This window comes from Sciurus vulgaris (genome assembly GCF_902686455.1).
Source record: "Sciurus vulgaris genome assembly, chromosome: 1".
NCBI lineage: Eukaryota > Metazoa > Chordata > Mammalia > Rodentia > Sciuridae > Sciurus > Sciurus vulgaris.
In genome coordinates, this window is record NC_136461.1 from 12,354,415 (window position 1) to 12,377,719 (window position 23,305).

The 23,305-nt window shown below is 62.2% G+C and overlaps 1 protein-coding gene across 2 annotated transcripts in view; it reads left to right on the forward strand.

Annotated features, from left to right (window-relative positions):
* The window catches only part of IGSF21 (immunoglobin superfamily member 21), a 195,723-nt gene that overhangs the window by 56,190 nt on the left and 116,228 nt on the right, over positions 1 to 23,305 (forward strand). For both annotated transcript variants that reach the window (XM_079147178.1, XM_079147179.1), the window contains exon 2: positions 20,879 to 20,991. In XM_079147178.1, the coding sequence (XP_079003304.1) occupies positions 20,879 to 20,991 (113 nt within the window). The remainder of the gene's footprint in view (positions 1 to 20,878; positions 20,992 to 23,305) is intronic.

Here is a 23,305-nt window from a genome sequence, read left to right on the forward strand (position 1 = left end):
CCAGGAGATGGTACCCATCTGACAGATGAAGAAACAGAGGGTCTGAGAGGGGAAATGACCTGCCCAAGGTCATACACTGGGCAGCGGCACAGCTGGCACTTGAACCCCTGTCCCTGTGCCTCCCAAGCCCAGGCTGGTGCTTCCCTAGGATGCTGAGGTCGCTGGGAAGACAGCCGAGTGGAAGAAGCCACCACGCCCCCGTGCCCGTGCCCGAGAGTGACGGCAGGCAGGCGGGCTGGCTTCCTCCCCTTGCCGGCTTCCCGGTACCAAGTATATATTTTTTCTAATCGGCCCGGCTGCTGATGGTTATCTGGCTTCGCTAGAGAGCGAAAGAGACTTTGTGTCAAATGCTGAAAAATGACTTTTCAGGCAGCCTCTGTCTCCTGAAAGGAGGTGACGTGCTCGGAGCATACAAATCACTCCGCACTCGGGCGTCTCGGTGGAGGAAGGAGTGTGTTTAGATTGCTAAAACCACTCCCGTCCCTTCCCAAGGTCATGGGCAGGCAACCCAGCCTCGTCAGCCCCGGGAGGACAGAGAGGCCTGGAGCCGAGAGGTGGGCAGAGAGGCAACAGCGGTTGGTGGGCTTCGGGCCCAGGAGGCGTCCCTCGGAGGCCACCTGTGAGAGCCCGGTGGGCTGGCCTCGGCGTCTAGGTCTCCCTCAGCCGACAGCAAGGCTGTGTGACTTTGGACAAGTTACTTAACTTTTCTGGACCTTGGGAGTCCCCCTCAGAGGCCCAGATATTTTAAATAAAATTCCCCCATGGCAGAATCGTGGCCTCACAGGTGGAGGGAGAGCAGGCGGTCTGGGAAGAGAGTGGGCTTCGGGGCACACGGCACCTGGGTTCAAATCCTGGCTGTGCCGCTCAATGGCTGGGTAGCCGTGAGTAAGTGGCTTCACCACTGAGCTTCACGTCCTCACTAAACGACTGGGAAAAACCGGGGAGCGGGTGCTGTGGGGAAAGCCAGGGCTTAGCCCCCCGCCTGCACCGGGGACGTCCCCCTGTTGTCACCGTTTGCAGCCGCCTCATCTCTCCACACCTGGGTCTGTTGCTTCATCTGTGAGGAGCGGAGGGCCGGGCACCGCGGCCCGGATCCCAGAGCCCCGGACTGAGGCGGAGGGTGGCGGCTGAGCCTGGGCACCTTGAAACTGGCTCAGGATGGAGGGACTGTGGCGGAGGGGCTGAGTGCCCGGGTTCAGCTCCCAGTGCCGAGAGAAGACAGGAGGAGCTCAGGTGCCAACGCGCTTAAGCCTGCTGCACGGTGGACGCCCAGTCACTGGGCACGGGGTCCCGCTCGGCCAAAGACCTCAAAGAGAAGCTTGGCTTCCCCGGGGGCCTCTCAGGTGACGCAGGATGTGTCGGGTCCGATCACTGGGACAGTCTCCTCTCCAGGGACCAGGGTGGGCGTCCCTCTGCCTGAGTAAGAGCCCCTGGGGAGCGTGGGAGAAGCCCGGCCCCAGGCAGCGGGCGTGCCCGACCTCGGTGGCAGCTGGCGCCCGGGGCCTGTCCTGCTGCGGCTCTTCCCCTGGGAGGCCACTTGCTGCTCCAGGGCACCACGGGCTGGGAGGGTGGCCCTTGTCCCTGCAGGGAGGGAACAGCTGCCACACCAGGTGAGAAGGCCGCCCGGGCTGCAGAGGGACAGGCCTCGCCGTCACCGGGTCCCGATTCCGTCTTCCTGGCTCCAAAGCACAGCCGGCCAGCTGCGGAGCGAGACCAGCAGCCTCTGCGGCCAGGGCAGCCCTGAGGGCCTTGGCAGTGCCACCTGTACGGGATGGAGAGAGTCCCCAGCCCGCGCCAGTGAACACAGGCCTGCGCCCGTCACCGAGAGCCCAGGCTGCCCGTCACCTCCCGCCGACCGTCCAATGAGATCCTGGAGGCGGGAGCTTCGGTTGTTCCAAAGCAGGGCCGGTGATGGCAGCAGGCTGAGGGACAGGCGGGCAGCCCGCGGGGATTCTGAGTGGGTGGCTCGTCCCCTCCTACCTTCCTGGGCCCCTCGGGCAGGGTCTGGGACTCCAGCGGAGGTCCTCGGCCGGCCAAGGAGCCCAGGAACTGGACGGCGGCTGTGTAAGCGGAGCTCTGTGGATGCACCGCTTTGCAAGGGGACCTGTTCGCGGGACGGGGGGAGAGGGCGCCACTCAGGTGGAGAGGGGACCCTGGTCCGCCATCCGCCCACACCTGGGTGAGGACAGAACGGGACCAAAGGTGGGCCTGGCCCGAGCGGGCGCCACAGGGCCTGCAGGACACCGGCCTCCACCCCTCGGACTCAATGCCTGGACCCTCAGACCTTGTGGTCAGCTTCCAGCCCTGGGGACCCTGTGGTGTGTTTTGGGGTGACGGGAAACCACCAGTGCCCCTTGCCCCTGGTGTGACAGAGCCGGGGAGCCAGCCTGGACCCCCTCAGTCACAGCCGACCTCCTCAGTCCCCTCCGGCTGCCCCAGGTGAGCTCCCGGGACACGGCCACCAAACGAGCAGGTGCGGCTGCCCCTGCTTTGTCAGAGAAGGTCCTTGGGCTTCTGGGAGAGCCTGTCCTGCTGTGAGCCCGTCCTGCTGCCCTCGGGGCCCATCCCAGGCAATTCCATCATCTGAAACAGGTTCCAGGAAGAACTGGGGAGGGTGCACAAGGGCTCCGGGGACCTGGCACGGCCACGGCCTTCCCTCCTCGGGGGTCTCCGAGATGGAGGTGCCGGGTGCGCTGCGTGCTGTCTGCGTTCCTAGGAAGGGGGCTTCTGGGGCAGGACGTCCTTGGCCTGCGTCCCTGGTTGGTGGGTGGCTCACTCCAGCCTCGGCCTCCCATCTCCCTCTGTCCCCATCTGTCCCCATCTCCCTCTTCTCGCGGGGACCCTACACGGGATGAGCGTCCCTCCTCGCCTTCAGGCCACCTTGGCAGGTACGGGGTTCGGGCCTCCCGTAGGTGGCTGCCCTCTGACCCTCCTGGCTGAGGCGTGGCCGGGGCAGCAGGCCCCCCTGCTTGGAGATCCAAGGGTCTTGCCCCTCGTTCTGCCCCAGCCCCTGTGCCAGGCGGGGTGTGTAAACAGAGGGCCGTGTTTACACGGGGACGCGGCCACACTAGAGCCGTGAGTGTTGACAGAAGCCAAGATACAGCGTCCATTCCAGACGAGGGTGGGCCAGAGCGGGAAAGCTCAAGGGAGCGGCCGAGCTGAGCCTCGAAGACTGAATCGAGACCTCGGGGCCGAGGGGGGCTTGAGCCAGGGCTGGAGGGGTCCTGGCTGGTGCACGACGGGCCGGCAGCCCTGTGGCTGGTCAGCAGCCCGTGGCCTGGGCCAGCTCCCTGGAGATCAGGCTCTGGGAGCAGCAGGCCGATGCGTGGAGGGCACTGGGGAGCCAGCGAAGGTCATAGGTCTCGGAAGTGGTGGGGTCAGAACGGCAGATGATCCAGCAGCGAATGCCTTTTGGGGTTCTTGATAAAGGGGAGGCTCTTCCCCAGAGGGACGCGTTACGGCCGGGGCTTCAAGCAGCTGGAGAAGTCTGTGGACCAGAAATCTCCCACAAGGGACTTCAGCCTCACCGGACAGACAGGAGACAAGTGGCCTCAGCCCCTGGTCCAGGTCCCTTCTTGGCCTTGGTGGTGGACATCAGACGTGACCCCAGCTGTTCTTAGAGAAGTAGCGGGGGCGGGGTGGCCGGGCCGCACCCTCTCACCCCGACAGGGTGGGGCCTGCCCGCCCTCCCCCACCTGCACCCGCAAGACCTTGGCTCTGACGTCCGAGTCTCCGCCTTCCTGACAGACCCCCTGGACGTCAGCGCGCTTCCCCTGCATCCTGAGAGCAGGATTCTGTTACCGTCCTCTAATCGTGACAAGAGCCAGCCGGCCACCCGCCCCCTCTCCATCCTGGTCCTGCCCTGTCGCCTGGGGCCCTCCCCCGAGACCACCCACGGAGCCGGGTCAGGACGGAACGTTCCGCCCCAGCCTCTGTGGGGACCACTCTCCTGATGCTCTGGAGAAGGAGGGGCGTTGGGAGAGACCAGCGTGTGGTAGGCTGGGGTGAACATGGGCGTGGACACCCTTGAGCCCCTGGGCAGGTGAGCAGGGCGCGTCCACGTTACCACCGGGGAGACTCTCTCTTCGGGTCATTTTACTGGGGCCCGTGTGCGCCTTCCTGCTGATCCTCTCGTTCTGAGGCTCCAGGGCCTCCAGCAACAGGCAGGCCTCTCTCCTCAGCTGTAAGCTCAGGGAGCGGGCAGGGCCGGCTTCCCCTGCAGGCGGCACCTGGTCTTAGTCAGCTTTCCATCACTGTGACAAAATACCCGAGGCAGATAACTTCAAAAGAGGAAAGAAGTATTTGACTTCTGGTTTCAGAGTCTCAGTCCCTGGTCGGCTTGTGCCTGTGAGGACGCTGGACCTTGTGGCCAGGCGTGTGTGGGAGGCGAGTTTGCTCACGTCACGGTGTTGGGGAGCAGAGAGGAAGGGCTGGGTTCCCGTATCGCCAGGAGGGATTTCGGATCTTCCTTCCGGAGGCCCCACCTACTGCAGTTTGACCTCTTCCGTCAGCATGGGGGCCTTTGGGGACCCTGGAGAGCCACACCATGATGTGCGTTCACCAACCAGCGCAGTGGAGGCTGCTGGAAAGAGGCTGGAAGCCGCCTCGGATTAGCCCTTTCTGAGCCCCAGGGCAGCCCTCTGTCCCCGCCAAGGGCCAGATGGCCATCGTTTTAGACTTTGCAGGACCTGAGGTGGGAGCGGAGCTATTTCCTGGGCATTTACGTAACCACTTAAAATGAAGCCATCTGCAAATGGAAACCCATTCTCGGCTGGCGGGCCCGACGGAGTCCCTGGGCGAGGCTGGACGCGGGGCCTGCTCAGCGCTGCTCCAGCCTCGCTTCCCGGGCCGGTTATAACCGAGCGTCCCCAGTGCTGGTGGGGTGTCTGCACGCCAGGTGGACGGTGCCTGGCGGCCCTGAGCAGGCGGGGAAACCGAGCCACAGAGCAAAGCAGTCGCCTGCCCACGGTTGCGGGCAAGCTCCTCCCAGCCTGTGGGGCTGCTGTGGGGTCACTGCCGCCCGTTCTTCCTCCCAATGGCCCTGGTGAGTCCAGACAGAGCTGGGCCCGAGTGCCCCGGGCAGCGCAGGGCCAGCCTCCCTCGCTGAGGCAGGGGCCTGCTCCTAGGTTTTGTTTGGCCCCAGCTAAGGGCCAGGTTCCCATGGCGTGGGCCTGTCGCTCTGGCCTCTCTGAGCAAGGCTGGAGGTGGAGGGAGGAGGAGAGAGGCCACAGTGGCTGAGTGTGAGTCCGGGAGGCCGGCAGATGGTGGCCGGTTACCCAGAGAGCCCAGGAGCTGGCTTTTCCCGGTCCTGAGAAGAGAGAGAAGGTCAGAGCGGAATCGTTGGAGCAAAAAGGAGCAGAATGGACGCCACCTCAGTCAGACTGGTGTCCGGTCAGCACGGAGGCAGGGGATGGACCTTCGCCCCCCGGGGGAGTGTCCTCGGGTGGCGCCGAGGCCCTCGCCGCTCGGTCGGTCCACAGCCTGGTTAGATTTTGCTTAGAGTGGACTGAGGTTGGAGCCTCAGGCTCTGGGAGGACTTCTGGAAGATTCTGTCCCTGGCCGGCCGGCACCGTTCTAGATGGTTCCTGCGCCAGGGTGATGATGGCTGTGTCACGTGACGGAGGGTGACCGAGTCCTGCTGGCGTCCAGAGGGAAGGAGAAGGCGCTCTAATTAGTAGCAGGGGTCTGCTCCGCGGTCCAGGAGGGCTGCGGCTTCCTTCACGCTGAGGCCTGTTGGTGTTGACCTTCTACAGCAAACCTGTTACTCCCGAAGTCACCAAGGGGGACGTCCCTGAAGGCAGAGCCGGTGGCAGGCCCTCAGCCTCCTCCAGAGCTGCCTGGGCCGTGGCCGTCTCCTCTCCTCCCAGGTTTAGAGTGATGTGCGTCACCCCGGCCCTTCCCTCTTATCTCGGTGACAAGAAGGACGGAGCGGGCTCTGACGGAGTGGCACCTGGGGCGCATGACTCAGCCGGACGACAGGAAGGCTCCGGAAGCCGCGAAACGCCCTGTCTGCTGGGCTGGGGGCACGGCCCCGGCATTTCAATTCCAAGCTCAGCTGAGACCCCCGGGTCCCGTCCGCTCCGGGTGGGGCTCAAGGTGACCTGTACGAGAGTTCTCCCGAAGCGTGACCTGCCACCGATGTCAGAGACTCGTGAAGGGTAACTGCTGACGCAGACGAGGGAGCCCAGCCCGCCTTGGGTTCCTTCAGCAGCGTCTCTGCACAATGATCTGTCCTCACGTGAAGAATGTTCTGTGGGTTTGTCATTTTCAATAAGCAGCAGGCAGCTCTGAGCACGGTGCCAAGTTCACCGGAGATGCTGTGAACTGTTAGCAAGCCCCAGATTCGGTGCCCGGAGCCGGAGACTCTGCAGCGAACACAGCGGACGGTCTGTCCCTCTTGGGGCTGGCATTCTCGTTTGGGGGTAGAAGTGTGTGTATAATTAGCAGCGAACAGCAGAGAAATTCAAAGCAGAGTTGCAGGCAGAGAAACAGTGCTATTAAAAATAAAGTGAAGTGTGGGGAGAGAGAAGTTAGGGGAAAACTTTTGACTGGGTGGTTGAGGCTTCTGTGGGACGTGGGATGCGACCTTGAGCCAAGGTCAAGTGAGGAAGCCATGTGCGTAGTGGGACAGAGTGTTCCAGGAAGGGGAAGTCATGTGTGCAAAGGTCCTGAGGTAGGAATGAGCTTGGGTTGTGTGGGGCAGAGCCAAGAGGCAGGGGCGGCTGGATGGGAGTGACTGGAGGAAGTGATGAGGGACGGATTGACAGTGGGTGTCCCACGGTCTGACTTCCAGATCACAGCAGGGACGTGGGCTCTTCCATCAGTGTGTTGCGAGCTACTCGGGGGCTTAGAGCAGGGGAGTGGCCTTAGGACCACTGCCACCCCAGATGGCGGTCGCTGTCAGCTGTGGCTGCGTAACAAAGAGCACCCGCCTTTATCTCTCAGCGCCGCAGGTCAGAACTCTGGGAGGGCTGCCAACAGGTGTCGGCTCTGGGGAGTTGGCTGGGCTCTCTCCTCGGGAGGTTCTGGGCCAGAATCTGCTTGCAGACCCATTCAGGTGGCTGCCGAGCTCAGTCCCTGGCAGGCAGGACTGGGTGCCCTTTCCTCGCCAGCCGTCCAGGGACAGCTCTGTTCCCCTACGGCCTGTCCACATGCCTTCCTCAGTGTCCAGTGGGCACATGCTGAGGTCGTGCTGGACCTCACAGCTGCCTGGCCCTCTAGGTGGGTTGGACCGTGACACCTAGCAGGACAGGGACGGTGCCCCCAGGGCCACAGGATCCCGGCCGGTGTGGGCCTGGAGTTGGCGCCCCGCCTACTCGGGCACCGCTCCCAGGGCGTCCCTCAGTCACGCGGACGTCTCTCTCCCTGGAGCGTGAAGATCCAGAGCTGCTGAGTCAAGGTGACAGTCCTCGTCCCTGTGACACTTTCAAAGAGCACTTATTGAGCACTTCTGTATCCCTGCGGGTGCTGTGAGTTATGCAGGATAAAAAGCAACAGGCTGTTTCTTCTCACTGGGCAGCTGGGACAGACGGTGCCCGGACCCAGCACAGTCGCCCAGGGCACCCGCGGGATCTTCCTGTTCGCGGACGCTCCCTCCCTTCCACAAAGTCGCACAGAACCTCCGCGCAACCGTCTGTATACCTCGCATGTCTGGAGGCTGCTGGTGCCTCGTGCAGCACACTCGGTCCGTGAAGGCTTGTGATTCTGGTGGGGAAGCCGGTCTGTCGCGGCTCTCAGTGACCCGACACGGTGCACGTCCACAGCGATATGGCTCTTTTCAGATATTTTCAGTCTTCAGCCAGTTGCTCTGCAGATGCAGAACCTGGGGATATGGGAAGAGGACTGGCTTAGATCTGGTGAGATCCAAGGCAGCCGGTGCTCCAGGGCAGGACGGCTGGGAGAACCCAGCAGGCTGTGAGCCCCGGGCCGCGCCCTGGACCTGGGCACGGCTCTCCTGGGCGCCTGGCTCAGCAACCCCGGGTGTGTCTTGTGGATGCTCTCGAAACAGAATCCTCAGGTGCATGAACCTCAGTCTTCCTGCCTCTAAAACAGAGGTGCTGGCCTCCCGCAGACTCACGGGAGGATCGGCCGCAGGAGGGCACGTCCCCTTATTGAAGAAGTGTCAACGTCATTATTATTTTGTGTGTGTGGTATTGGCGACTGAACCCAGAGGCAGCCTGCCACTACACTGTGTCCCCATCCCGTTTTATTTTGAGACAGGATCTTGCTCAGTGGCTGAGGCTGACCTCAAACTTGTGATCCTCCTGCTTAAGCCTCCTGAGTCGCTGGGATTACAGGCATGGGCCACTTCTGCGTCATTATTTTGAGGCGTGGCAGGGCTTGGTTCCAACGTGGCCCTGGGAGAGAGAGTCCATCGGGCATTCACAGGAACATCACAGGAAGATAAGTGACCGGCGGGGGTTTCCCTAAGGGAAGACTTACAGAGAGGGGTGGGTTGGGTGGTAGCCCAGGTGACCCCCAGGGCCTCTGCGTGGGTGGGAAGGGACCAGGTGGGCCTGACGAGAAGCCTTCACCTCCATGACCCAGCTGAGGGTCTCCCACCCAGAGCCAGCCAAGAGCAGAGCCACCTCCGCTGGGAAGGAGGTGCTACCCACAGGGCAGGGCTGCGGCCGTCTCCCTTGGCTAAGGACCCTTGGCTTGGGAGTCACGGTCTGATGACATGACAGTGATAGACATTGTTCATAACAGCCCCAACTCAAAGTCCCTCCGTGACGGAAGGCGTGCACCGATCGCGCTCTCAAGGGGACAATGCCACCCAGGCAACATTTTCTTAAAAAAAACACAAGCTACCGGCAAACAAGCTGGAGAAAATCAAAAGCATGGTGTTGAGAACATGCAGCCAGACGCCGCAGGGCACACTACGCGGTCCTCCTCGGGGGGTCGGAGAGAGGCAGCTGTGGGTGGTAGCGGCCACCGTGAGGATGTCCAGGGAACTCTCCAGGGTCTGGGAATGGCCTGCCCCGTGGGGGGATGTGTATAAACACTCACTTGGGATGCGTGCGTCTTGCTGCGAATCGCACCCACAGAAAGGAATAAAGGGTTGCAGCCGTCGGGTGTTGAATCTGGGGTCAGCACTGGGCACCTGTTAGCCACAGCCCTGAGTCCCACTCCACAAGTAGGAAGACGTCCACTCTGTACATCCGGGAGCAGAAGTAGCCCAGCAGCTCCCCGGGCCTGACTCGAGCCCTTGGCTGTCAGGAAGGCCAGCAGGTCCAGGGCGCAGGCTACCCGATTCCCACACGCTTGGCTCACTGTTCTTAGGATCCCAATCTGTTGGGATGTGCCCTGATCTGTCCCCGAGTTCCTTGTCCCTGGTGACAAACCGGTCTCAGGCATGGTCCCTGCATGCCTGACCTTGAGGCCCAGGACTCCCTGCCTTTGCTAGAGCCGGCAGCCCGGAGCCCCGCAAGATGCAAACCAAGTGTCCCCTGCTGATCCTGCCCCAGCCCACGTGCCCCTCCCTGACCCCCGCTTTCCACAAGAGGCCCCCCGTCTGTGCGTTGGCCTCTGGCAGGAAGAAGCTCAATGATGAGCGAATCGGGCCCAGCTGCCTCGGGTGACAGGCAGCCACTCTATAACGGAACAGCTGTAATAGGCTGATGTTTATCTTGCAGGACGTGTGCGTTTAATAAAGTATTAATATGAAGACCAGATTGCTTCTGCTGTCAAGCGGCAGCCGAGATTAGCGGGGAGGGAGGGGGCGGCCCTCCCCTGGGAGGAGGAGCCCCAGACGCCCCGCGGGAGCCTGTGCTTCCCCACTCAGCAGAACAGACGCTCGCCAAGGGGAACCGTAAAGGACGTCTCTCCAGGATCCCCGTATCGCCAAATCAAAATGTGTCCCTGCAGGCAGGACGGAGGCCCTGAGGGAGGAAGCCAGTCCATTCGGGTGCTGAGGAGGCTCGTGGCTGGCAGGCCTGGCCGCAGCTGGTGTGGGGTCATCTTCAGGGGGTCGTCCCTCAGTGTGTGTTTCCAGGCCCCCACGGCTGTCCCCATGTGAGGAGACGCTGCCATGCCTTGGACCTCCGAGTCCACGCTCACCTTCCAGAAGTTTCTTTGCCTCCCTGGATTGCAGGGCTTCTCCTTCCCAGCACCAGTGACATCTGGGGCAGGCTGATTCTCGGTGTGGGGACTGTCCTGGGCAGGGTGTTCAGTAGCATCCTTGGTCTGTGCCTTCTAGATGCCAGTCACGTGGTCCCCCCCAGGTATGACAGCCAAATGCGTCCTTAGAAATTGCCAAACATCCCCGGGGGCTGGAAAGTCACCGCTGGCCGGGAACCAGTCTGTTTTATTGGACTGTTTCTTAGAGGCCCTGGGGTGGAAAGGGGGGATCTCCCGGGACCGGGAGGCCGGCCGCCCAGGGAACTCAGCAGCTCAGTCTGAAGACTGTGAACTTGGGGGCTTTATTTCTGCAAAACGAACCTGTGCCCGAGTTCATCGTTAGGAAGTCTGCGACATTAGGAGTTCATTTAGCTCTGATGGATGGGAGTCCAGAGAGGGAAGCCACGCTTCATTCAGTCCACGTCTCCAAATAACAGGGTCAAGGAAACAAAATTGTTACTGAGCAAATCCCCTCTGCAAATTTCCAGGCCTTTCCGTGCCAAAATGAGGTAATCCAGTCTGATGCGGGTTCCCTTTTTGAGAGAGAAAAGTAAAAGACAAAAAAAAAAAAAAAATTAAAGATTCCTTTATTGTGCCTTTAGCTTCTGAGCCCAGCAATTAATTCTTATATGCTAAAGGACTTCTGTGTTTATGAGGCATTATTATTTAATGTAGGCCTATTTTAAATTGTAATTTTTTTCATTAAGTTGCCTCGTTTTACTTATTAAGACCAGTTTATAACCTAGCTTAGACTGTGTTCCTTGAGTAATAACTATTTTTCTTCTAGAATATTCCTTAATAACCCATCATCCATATTTTAAACTTTATTCTAAGTCAGAGACACCTCCCCGTTGCTCACGGAAGTGTCCTCGTGACACTGAGCGCGTCGGAGCTGCAGGCTGCCAGCCCACTGTGGAAACCTCTGTCCAGGAAGCCCAACAGCGTCTGGCAGTGACTGTGCAGACCTGGCGCTCCGCGGCTCTTGGGCCCTCTGCCCGGAGCTCTGGGGCCTGGCCCGCGAAGCAGCCTTGCTGGTAGAGCAGATGGGGCTGGGGAGGGGAGGGCTGCAGGCTGCAGCGAAGGCCGGCTCCTCCAAGGCAGCAGGGTCTCTGTCCACCAGGCGCCATGCGAGGCTCCTGGCCTGAGCCATCTCCCTGCCTCTCCCCGGTCAGCCCGAGCAAGCAAAGGCCACTATTCCCACTTGGCAGAGAGGGAAACTGAGGCTCTGGGCCAGGAAAGGGCTGGCCTGTGGCAAGGTCAGAAGCTGCCTCTGGGCAGCCTGATTCCCAAGGTCAAGGTCGTGCGTTCTGGGCACTGTGTTCCCTGGCCACATCCCTATGCAGAGGAGACGGCCTTTCCCAGCTGCACTCTCGGGGACGCTGTCCCCTGCGTGTTCTCGTCCTAATGTCCCATCATCCTGAGAAGCTCAGCAGCCTGAGCTTGTCCTTCAGAAGCGCTGGCCGAGACGCAGGGAGGAGAGGGACCTGCCTGAGTCCCTGGCAGGAAGAAGGCTGGACCAGCCTCGACCTTCCGCTTCAGGCGCTGAGGGTCACCTCTCCCCGGTCACTGGCTGCTCCCCAGGCCTGACCCCGTGGGCTCCGGCCCCTCTGCCCAACATGGCTGTGCACCACAGACAGCCGTGGCATCAGGCCGTCACGGGCACGTGTCCCGGGCCAGTCTCACTTCCCTCTGGCTGTTCCGGTTGTTCTTTGGATGCCAGGAAACCACAGGGGGTTAAGAACTGGTAACACCCTCACCTGCCCCTGGGACACAGAGGGTTCTGGAGGGCGAGGGCCGCTTGTCAGATGGAGGACAGTCACAGAGAAGACCAGTGTGGTGGAAGGTCCCAGGACTACGTGCCCCGGAGACCAGGGGCCTGGTCTTACGGGACGGGTCGGTTGGCCCTGAGACCTCGCCCAAGGCCCGTCTTACCTCTGGCCTCCCTCCCTCCACCTGGGCAGCCAAAGGGTGGCTGTCCTGGGTCCTCGAGTCCCTTCCCTCTGCCCCTCTGTGACTGGGAACTGGTTGGGATTCTAGCTCAGGGACAGAGCCCGCCCCTTGGTTGGCGGTTGATATGCTTGTTGTGCATCTCCTCCTTCCCACTGTCTCACCAAGAACCTACTGAGCCCCTGCTGCGTGTGGCGCATCGGTGGCCTGCGTGACTGCCGCACAGCCGCCCGGGAGCCGGCGGCTTAACGCAGGGAGGTGGTGTTTCTCATTCACACCGCGTCCACTGGGGACCACGGAGGACTCCTCTCAAGTCCCTGGCTCCTTCCACCTGAGGGCCCCCTCCTGCGAGTCCTCAGAACTCTCTCTGCCAAGGTGCCAAGGAGAGACGGGGGGCGGGGGGCGGGGGGCTCTGGGGAGCAGGCCTGGAAGCCATAGTGCCCTGGCCAGGACTTGATCACGTGATCCTGCCAAACTGCAGGGGAGGCTGGGAAACACCGGCAGAGGACCTGGGAGCCAATGGAGCTGTGTGGGTTTCGGGGGCCGAAGGGGCATCACGAAGAAGACTGATGTGGGCCCCAGCGTGGGCCTTGGTGAAGCCTGGGGTGGACACAGGGTTCCCAAGGGAGCCACGATTGGCAGGTCCAGCACAGCACCCTACAGGGAGCTGCGGCCTGTGGTCAGCCCCGGACACGGGCCTAATGAAGGTTCTCCCACAGTCGCCTTCCCCGGCAGACACTCAGAGAGCTGGGGACCGAGAAAACAAGTCCTGGGCTTCTCCGGCCTCAGTGTCTCCCACACATGAAATGGGAAGAAAAAGGACCCACACCGCTTCTGCCTGCGGGGAACCGGAGCCTCGGGCCCCTGAGGGCCACGGAACAGCCTTCCAAGTCTTATCAATAGCATAACCACATCGTTATCAATAATGAAACACATATTAATAATAAATAAACAAACTCGTGATGGATAATACACAGTCATGAATAATACATTAATACAAGGCTTTGGGACATCCGTCGCCCCTGCCGGAGGGGTCTGATGAGCTGGCTGGAGATCACAGAGGGCGAAGGCGTCACAGGAGACGGGGCTTGGGCAGGGGCCGGACCTCCTCAGGTGTCAAGTGCACCTCCCTGAACAGGCTGCCAAGCGTTGAGGTCCCTGGTGGCCAGAGCTGAGCTGCCCTGCCAGGGGAGGCGAGGCCCAGGGGCTGCGGGGGTAGGCGACTCCTCCTCTCCATGTTCTTTTATAGCTGAGATTTAGGCTGGAGAGCCTCAGCCCAGCAAGGCCACACGCCGCCCGGCAGAACGGGGCCTCCGGCCACGGCTGGGCGGGAAGGTGTCTGCAGAATTCTTGGTGCGTCCACGGGTTTGCTCATTCCTTAACACGTCCTGGATGCCAGCAGCGTGGCCACAGCATGAGAACACCGTGATGAGACGTGCTGGCCACTTAGGAGGCCCCAGGCCTCCGGGGAGACAGACTGGCAGGAGAGGGTGGTGCTGCGCGGATTCAGGCTCTATTGATCTGAGGGAGGGGCCTGGATCTGGGGGACCAGGGGTGATGTCGGGTGTGTGCTGAGGTCCCTCCAGGGTGAGCGATGTCTAAGCCGCAGCCTGGGGGACACTCTGAAGGGATGGGCTCGGTGACAGTAGAGGTTCCAGGCAAAGGCAGCCGGCCACGCTAGGGGGACTGTAAGCAGTTCAAGGTGTTGGAGGCTTAGCCTGCAAAAGAGAGAGGCGAGGGACGAGTAAGGGGGAAGCAGACCCTTGAGGGGTCTCGGGGGTGGGGGTCTCTTCATCCCAAAAGCAGTGGGAAGACAGGGAGGCTCAGGGTGGAGGGGCGCCCCTGTTCCCGGGGCCACAGCACCGTGCACACTGGCCTGGCTCCAGGGCCACAGAGCCCACGCCCTGCCCTGCTCACGCCATCCTTCCCGGGTGCAGCTCGCTGGCCGGGCAGCAGCACGCGCCAGACGCCCTGCAGGGACCTGGAGGCGCGCCCCGGCCCCACCTCGCTGAGCCCCTGGTGGAGACAGACTCACAAAGAGCCGTGCGCCTCGTGGGGGTGGAAGGAGGAGGCGCCGCGACTGAGGTGCGCACAGGGTCCGGGAGCTCGGGAGAGGGGCGACCAGACACACGTCCGTCAAGGCCGGGTGACCGTGCCGTTGAACCTGGACGCACGTGGGCAGATTTCCCTGGACGCGCTCAGGGAAGGTCATTGCAGGAAGAGGAGAGGGCCCGGGCAGCGGGGAGGAGCCCAGGGGCTCGGGGAGGCCGGTGGTGGCTGCGAGGTGGCGAAGCACCATGTGAGACTGATTGAGTCTGAGGCCCGAGAGGGTAAGCTGGTCAGGGACCCAGCTGGCCATGACAGACTCTGAACTTTATCCTGCGCCGAAAGCCAATGGGGCAGGAAATGGCGTGGCGCTAGTGAAGAGGGGCGTGGGCCTCTGTGCCTTTTGGAAACACCGTGGAGATGCCGCCCTGGGTGTGGGAGGCTGTCTCTGGAGGCTGGAGGCCGGCTGGCTGCTGCCGCGGGTCCTGGGAGGGATTTTGGGGGCGCAGACCCAGGCGGACGGGCGGAGCGTGGAGTCTGGTGGGCGGTTTCCAGAGCTACCGGGAGGCAGAATCGACCTCTTAGAGGCGGATGAGCCCGTTCAACGGCTTTCTTTTCTTAATCGGTCCCCTTGGTCCCCCACCCCACCCCTCACCCCAGTTTCTGCCAATAAGAAGGCGGAGCGCTGGGGCGTCGTGCGGCGGCCGGGGTGGGCGTGTTTCCCAGCCCTCCGTACCTGCCCCAGCTGAGGGAGCTGCCAGTCCACCACCGGCCGCCTGTCTGCCGCGGTCCGGTCTTGGTGTGGCCGAGGCTGGCTTTCCAGGAGTCGGGGTCCTCGGATCCTCTGTGCTCCCAGAAGCAGAAGGGGACTGAGGCCCCTTCCCTCGAGCACTCCAGCCTGGTGGCAGGCCCAGCCCTTTGTCCTCACTGGAATGACGGGTGCTCCTGCTGCTCTTTCTTCCTACTGCTCTCCTGGGGTAAGCGGCAGTTCCGGGACCCCAGCCCTGGGTCCTCTGTGGTCCCAGAAGGTTCTCAGGCGCACACCTCCCGGGCCTAGCGTCCTCACCTCCCGCTCCTCTGCTGGATTTGAACTTGGACAGGACTTCAGCCGTCAGCCCTCCTGCTGCCTCGCGTGGGTGACTTGTGTCCGGGGCTGTAACAGGGTGTCTGACCCTGCTGCGCCCAAGGAAGACTTCTCATGGGCTTCCTGGTCCCTAACCCTCCCACCTGTGTTTGCTGCTTCTCTGTTTGGAATCCAGGGTTGGTAGGCTCCTTGTGTGATGGCTGGAAGGGGGCAGGCATTCTGTGATCATGAGGAAGCCATCTGGCACTCTGAGCTTCTGTCTCCTCACCTCTAAAAGTGGACACTATCCTACAGGGTCACAAAGGTGATCGATGAGATAATAGTTACAGATATCCTTTGAAAACTGCCAAGTGTGAATCACGTGTTCATTTTTCCAACAAACACTTGGCTTCTAAGAAGTGCCGGTCGCTGTCCTAGAGTCTCGGGGTGAAGTAGCGATTAAAACGCGGGAAGCGAGGTCTGTTCCCGCTGATGAGACCGAGCCAGGCCCGGCCTCCGATCGCTCACCGAGGCCTCTGCGAACCCCGGCAGAACAGGTGGATCCCGACTGGACACTCCCCGAAGGTCGAGCAGGAGTTCCGCGAGCCAAGAGAGAGGGAGAAGGCTGGGGACAGCCTGTGGGGTGTGACCCGGCCAAGGGGTGAGGTCGGAGGGGCAGAGGGACCTGCAGGGCCAAGAGCCAGGCCTGGGCGGCCCTCCCGGAGGGAGCCATGGCAAGGCCAGGGCTGTGCCTCTTAGGGACGCAGTTGGGGCGTGTGCGTTGGTGCCCAAAGTCCAAGAGACCCTGGTCTCAAATTCTGTCCCTTATCACCACAGCCGCCCACGGAGAGCCATGGAGCCGAGGCCGGGAGGGAGCCAGTCCTGACCGCTGGCCATGGAGGGGTGGTTACTCCCGTTAGCTGACGAGGTGGCGAGGTTTAGCGATTGGCCCTGGGCCGCCCACCGGCCCTGGTGGAATCATGACGGGAGTGACCAGCCCTCCTGGTAGCCAGGGACTTTGACTTTCAATGCTGAAAGTCCCTTTAGTCCAGGAAACTGCGGCGTCCTGGACAAAGCGGACCTGGAGGCCTAACCCAGGTCAGGTCACTGCAAGGCACCCAGGCAGGCCTGTGTTCCCCTGGGGTCCCTCCATGACCTGTCACAGTGGAACTGGCTCTGAGCGGGGAAGCCGAGAGGAGCGTCCCCAGGTGCCGGAGGCCAGCTCCTGGGTGGAGGAGTCCGTTGCCCTCACGGCGCTGGGTGTGGACCTGACTCCTCAGTACCGCCTGCGACTGGCTCTCGCCGGGTCTCCGGGGAGTGGCGTGCACGCCATCGCCATCGGAGCTGTAGGGCAGCGAGGCGGCCGGCGGAGATGAACTGCTTAGTCCAGATGGATCCTCTCCATTCCTGATCCGGTGGCCTGCTGGTGGGGGTGGCGGCTCGTGCATCCAGACCGATTGGTGGCAAATTTAATGCCCAGAAAGACAAAGCTCTGTCCCCAGCTGGAGGCTGGGTCATTGGCCCACCCACTGGCGTTGAGAGAGGGCCTTGAGTGGGACCAGGATGGAAGGCCGCGGTGTCGCCTCCACTTCCGGCCTCCGGGTCAGCCTCCGTGTGGAGACCAGGGTGGGGCTCAGTCCGCATCTCAAGTCAGGCTGGTCAGAGCAGGAAGGTCCTGGGAACCAGTTGGCAGAGGAGGACACCGGGGTGCAAAGGAAACTCGCCAGAGGTCCCCGAGCTGGCTGGCGGCATGGCTGGGACCAGAACCCCCTCTGCTCTGCCCCGTGGGTGCATGAATCCGCCTCTCCTCCCTTCCTGCTCAGCCGGGGGCCTCGGCCACAGGAGGCTGCTTCCACGAGCCACTTCCCTGGGGCCTTCTTGGACCTCCTCTCTGGCTTGATGTCCTTGGCTGTGATCCCCAGGATGGGTGCCTGGCTCCTGGTCATTGCTGCCTCTCCTCCTCCTCCCTGACCAGGTCCGGGTGCCTGTTCCTCCGCCTCAGCGGGGACCATCCTCCCTAGACTGGACGGGGTGCTGGACGGAGAGATGCTGGAGCCAGACACCGGCTCCAGATGTGGGGGGCAGGGGGCGGGGAGGGGTGAAAGCCAGAGTGGGGACTTTGCTGAGGGAAAACCAGCACTGGGCGTATGGAAAACGCTGCAGTTTTGTGGAAATTTTGTCTGGAAAGGCGATTCTCCCTGTGATCAGGTGCTAACTGGCTGCTGTGAGCCCCCCCAGGCTCCTGTGCAGAGAGCGCCCCGCCTCCCGCCTCCCCGGGGCCTGAGGCTTAGCGTCCACCTGTGCTCGAGGCTTGTCCTGGCCTTGGAGCCCCGGAGCGGTGCCAGGCCCGGGCCCCGGGCCCCGAGGGACTGAGGATCGGGGTCTCCGTGAACCCACATTCCTTGCCCGGCCTGACCCTGCTCCCAGGCCTCCCGGCCCTGGGACCCCCGAGTGGCCTCGGTGAGGCCAGGGCCCTGCTCTGGGGGGTGGGCAGGGGTGGTGGAGAGAGGCCGCGCAGCCAGGCGGGTTGGAGCGAGGCGCCCCTTGGCGACAGAACCGGGTCCTCAGCGTCTGCGAGGCGCGTGGACCGAGCTGCCAGCACCCAGGACAGCTGGGGGAGCAGCCCCTGTCACCTTGATTCCAAGCCTCCGCTGACATCCCAGGAGGGAGGCAGATGGGCAGCAGGCAGTCCGGCTGCAGCGTGGCCCCGGCAGCCCCTCGGCTTCCCGCCAAAAGCACAGGCTGCTGTCCTACGGGGCAGGAGGCTGAGAGAGCCGGCCAGGTGGTGGCCCGTGGCTGGGTGGCATGGCGCTGGCCGGGCAGGTGGTGGCCCTGGCTTGGAGGTGCTCAGGCCTGCCGGCCGCCCGAGGCCCGCAGCCCAGGGGCGGGGCGTCACTGTGGGTGGTCCCCACCCCGGGGGACGGGAGCACATCTCTGCTCAGCTCAGAGGTGTCCCCTGGTGCTCCGCAGGGCTAGGGTGGGGCCAGCCAGGCACCCAGGGACAACCTGACAGAGACCCTTACTCCAGGCTGGGGCCCCGGGAAGCGCGTGTCCTTCTCTTCTGCACCCAGTCCCCTCTCTTGCCTCAGCCTCTCTTAGTCCTGCGAGGTATTCTGCCAGAAACAGGCTCCAGAGTCCAGAGTCAAAATGGTCAGAAAAACTTCCTACAGGGCCTCAGCTCGGAGCGTCCCGCCCAGCTTCAGGCCCGTGGTCCTTACCGTGTCCGCCGGGAATGCTCTCCCCAGAACCTACGTGGCTCCCTCCTTCCGTGCTCCAACCTCCTCAGAGAAGCCTCCGGGGGTGTCTAGAGCAGCCCCACCCCCTTCCGCTCTTACCCACCGCCAGGTGTCTTCTGTCACTCAGTCACCATCTGCTGGAATGTCGGCTGTGTGCGTCTGGAGCCGCCCTGTACCCCAGGGCCTAGGACGTGCCTGGTACAGAAGAGATTCAGTGAATATCACTCACGACCCAAGGAAAGACGGAGGGCGGGGAGGGGAGTGCTGAGAAGCCGCGGGGTAGGGCACAGGTGTGACCTTGTTCTACCCGCCTTTCCGCGAGGTCGATTGATGACAGAGCCATGGCCTGGCCATCGATCGCAGCCTCTCGTCCTCTGCACGGTCAGGGGAAAGGCCCGTATTTTAACCTGTGCTAACCACCCCGCTCCCGCCCGCCTCTGGGTCTCGCTCCAATGTCCCCAGCCCCCTCTCCGCCTCTGCAGTCCTCTGCTCTCGCCTGGCAGGCCCTGCGGATCCTGTTGCTCTGGCATCTGCTCCTGCTGTCCCAGCCCCTGTCACCGAGCTGCCACCATTCGTCGCCCCTCCCCCACCTGGGATGCCCTCCTGGCTTTGCCAGCGGTGGTGACCCCCCCCCCGCCCTGGCGGCCTCCTGCGCACCTGCCATCTGCACCTGTGCCAGCCGCTGAATCTGTGCACCTGGGGATGTGGCCGTCCCTCCTCCTGCCCGTGGGAGGGGCCGTCCCTGGTCTAGGGCCACCACCACGGGGACCAACGACACCCGGCTCTCAGCCGTGTCTTTGCAGGCGAGAAGCAGAAGGGCGGCCCCACAGGAGAGGAGGCCCTGTGGTCGACCTGCAGGCTCTGAACTGTGGCCAGCAGGCTCAGGCGCTGGACTCAGGTCAGGGTCCCTGCAGGAAAGGGCCCAGCTCCGCGGCCAGCAGGAAAGGTCTGGGGCGACCTGCGGATTCTCTCTCCTGCTTCTCTCGCAGCCCAAGGGTGGGATCCGCACCTCGGCTCTCCACTTGGAGCTGTGTGATCCAGGCGGTCACCTGGCCTCTGTTTCCCCACAGCGCGTGGGGCTCGTGACCGCTCCTCCCTCTGAGCAGGCACTTTCCACCAGCTAATGTGTGTGGAGCACTTGGCCCAGCGCCGGGCCGGGCAGGGCCTCGGGACGCGTGCGCCACCGTCACGACGTCACACTGGAGGACCTCTGCTTGCTGGGTCCCTCCTTCTGAGGGTGGCCTTGTGTGCCAGCTGTGGGTCCCTGGTCATCGGCTGGACGAGGGTCCCGGCCCCTGCCCCCTGAGCCCTGTGCCTTCCGTCCCCCTCTGCGCTTGCCCTCTGCGTGGTGGTGGTACGGCCGGGTCTGTGGGCCTGTGTCCCCTCTGCTTCCCACCCCTGGCCGGGGCCTGTCCAGCCATGTGTCCCCGCGAGCCTGACCTTGGCCCAGGTTAGAGACCGCAACGGGAGCCCAGGCCTGTCCTCTCCCTCCGGGCCACACAGGTCCAATCTGACGCCAGCTTCCAGATCGATCCTGCTGAGGTCGATTCCTGTTTTTCTTTCCTGGAGTGTTGTAACCATTAAGTTCCAGGCAGGGGTCAGGCCCCGGCTCGATCCGCTCAGGTCGCCTGCACAGTTGAAATCCCCAGCCGGTCCTGGCTAGTTTTCTCATTAAGACGATTGGACCGGATTGATCTGTTTGATCAGGGGTGGGACATCCGCCAATCAGAGGCTCCTGGGGGCTCGGCCTGAGAAGGAGGTCCCTGCTGAGCAGGAGTGGGCGCCCAGCCCTCGGGACGTGACGGGGGAGGCAGCGGGTCGGAGGTCCCACCAGGCTGGACGCTGTGTGGAGGCAGCAGCGTCCCGAGGGTGTGGCTACCAGGACAAGAGTCCCATCCCTGTGTACCAAGGAGCTTGGCAGGCGTTCCCAGGGACAGCTGGCCGGCAAGGGGCGCATCTGCTATTTGCTGGGACTTGAGAGTCCTGCTCAGGTGGCCGTCTGCCGTCCCTTCTCTGCGCCCCCTCGGAGTGGGGAGGTCTAAGTGTTAATGAAACCGACGGCAGCCTCCGGGGCTCCCTTCCAGGACCGACTGGAGGCATGTGCACCACGAGGCTGGGCACAGGTGTCCTGGCGTGGCTCAGGGACCCTGGCTGCAGAGCTCCTCTGGGGCTTCTGGGACACACACGGAGGCTCTCCCTGAGGTGCCAGGAGGGCCCACCATTGGGGTCAAACCATCTCAAGTAGACGTGCTTTCCATCCAGGGTCCAGAGGAGCCAGGGAGGTGGCAGACAGGGAGACGTGGATGAGCGGCAAGAGGAGCATGATTGTCACCGACTGTACAGGCTGCAGAGCCAGCAGCCCAGGGTTGTCAGGGACTCAGCTCCTCCGTACGCCTTCCCCTGCCCGCAGGGTCAGCCCAGCCTCCTGGTCCTCTCCACCCTCACCGGCCTCTTCTTTCCTCTGCAGGTTACCTGACCGTTAACATTGAGCCTCTGCCCCCTGTGGTGGCTGGGGATGCGGTGACCTTGAAGTGTAATTTCAAGACTGACGGTCGCATGCGTGAGATCGTGTGGTACCGGGTAAGTCACCACTGCTGCCCCTGCCGTGCCAGGGCTGCCTGCAGTCGCTGGAGCCCTGATACCCTCACAGGTGCTGCTATGTTCTCTGTCTTGAGTGGTCCTGTTGCCCTCCGCCAAGTCCCCATCTGATGTGACACTCCTCAAAGACCACTTGCCCAAACTTCTCCTCTGTTCTCAGGATCTCTTTCTTACCTCCCATGTGTCCCTGAAAGGCCCCTACTCTGAGGAAGCCCCCCTAGAGCCCAGTTTGAAGTTACTGATAACACGGTGGGTCATGGTGCCCGTGCACAACTAAGGAACCATAATGGAGGGATTCCAAGTAAGAGGCTTTGGGTGATGTTCTTGGCAAGGGGGAGGGAAGAAGAAGGCTTCCTGTCCTCTTTAAAATCACATTGCAGAGATAATCTGCATCCAATCCCATTACACGCAGGACCAGTCTGGTGTCCGGCACCATAAATTTAGGTCTGAGAAGGAGAGTGGTCAGAGATGAGCGGGGCTCAGTTGTCATTCGCAGGAAGAACAGCTCTTGGCCTTGGGCACAGGGGTCCTTTCAGTCCCTGAGGACATCTTCATGGGTCTGGATAGGCCACCCAGGATGCCCTCCTCTGCCACGAGGGAGCAGGGGCTGGGCTCTGGATCAGGTAGAGCTGGCACGAGGCTCCTGTGCAGACGATGCTGAGGTGTGCAGAGTGGGCCCTGCAGAGAATGCCCCTCCCATCAGCTGAAACGGGTGGGCAACATGTTTCAGTGAGACCCAGAGGGTAAGTCTTCCTCTCTGCTGACCACGTGGCCTCGGTCGAAACCTCTCACACTGCCTCTGACAGGGTGTAAGTGGGTGGGCACAGCTGTGGTCCCAGGAAGCATTGGCACATGGACACCAAAATTTGAATTTGGTGCAATTTTCGCCTATTGCAAAATATTCCTCTTTTAATTTCTTTCTCGCTGTTAAAAAAGAGTAAAACTATTCTTAGCTCTTGGGCCATACAGGAAACAGGATGCAGGCTGATTTGGTTTGCAGACTATAGTCCCAAGCCCCCGATCTAAGACCACACGGTTCCAATCTTGGTAAGCCAGTCACCCTCTCTTCACACGGACCCAGAGGCTAACCCTGGGCACCTGGTCACTCCTGGTCTCAGCTAGGAAATGTCGTCCCCTCCTCCTTGCTCTCTGTCCAGTCTTGCCCTGGGCCAGCCCGTCTTTGCCGTTCCTTCTTGCATTTGTGTGTTGATTCCTCCTCCACCGACGGGTGCCGTGCTGTTGGCTGTGATCTGTGCTCCTTTTGACCCAAATCATGGTTCCACGTCAGCCCCGTCGCCGGCCCTGCCTAAGATCAGCCCCAGCGCCTTCCATCTGGTCCCCACAGTGGAAACCCGCACCCCACGGGATCTTGGCCTTGGAAGAGGGTGGCATCCTGGGTAGACCAGCAGGCCTGGAGACAGCAAGGCCCCTGAGAAATGGTGCCGTGAACTGAGTCACTAAGAAGTGTGGTTACGGGGCCTGGGACCACGCGGCCGGTGCAGACTGTGAGCACCTCATTGGCACCTGGCAGAGGGACTGGAAACAGTCACTCCAGCTCACTGCGAGGACCCTGGAGCCGGGCCCTGCCCTCGGCCCTCCTAGATGGGATGGGAAGGGGGCGTGGAAAGAGAAGAAGAGTTGGTGGGGGTGAAGGTGGGCAGGGGCCTCCGCTGCCCGCGGTCACCTTGAAGCACCTACCTGCACTCTGGGTTGAAAGCCAGTGTCACTGTCCTTCTCACAGAGGCAGATGTCAGAGTAGGGACAAGGCCAGGGCCTGGCTGCCCCCCCTTCCTCCCCAGCCCTGTCCCTGGCCCTGGGCCCCGGCCCTGCCTCGCCATCCTCGCCTGTGGTGGCGGTGACTGCCTGAAGCATCGGTGACAGTCCTTACGGGTGTCAGGCCTGCATGCCAGGCTACGGTAGGCTGCACTAATTAATTTATTTCATCTCATTTCACATCCTCTGACTGAGGGCCTCCGGAGTGGGGCATGCAGATGTATGCAAATCACATGCAAATCACCCACCAGAGCCAAATGCCTGGGCCCTTTTAATTCTGTAGTTGGACTGAGGTGGTGCCTCAGCTGACCGGTGACTCTCCCTGGGACCGGGCAGCCCACGTGCCCTGCCCATGATGGAGAGCAGCAGGCAGAGGACGGAAGGAAATTCCAGGGAAGTGACTTCAGGCTGCCAGTTTTCTCTCTGCCCGCTGCCACTCTGCTGTCCCTCACCGAGCGTCCCTTTCCCCCAGGATCCAGCTGAAGGCAGAGAGATAAGGGCTGACTAGATGGGGCCTCCAGGA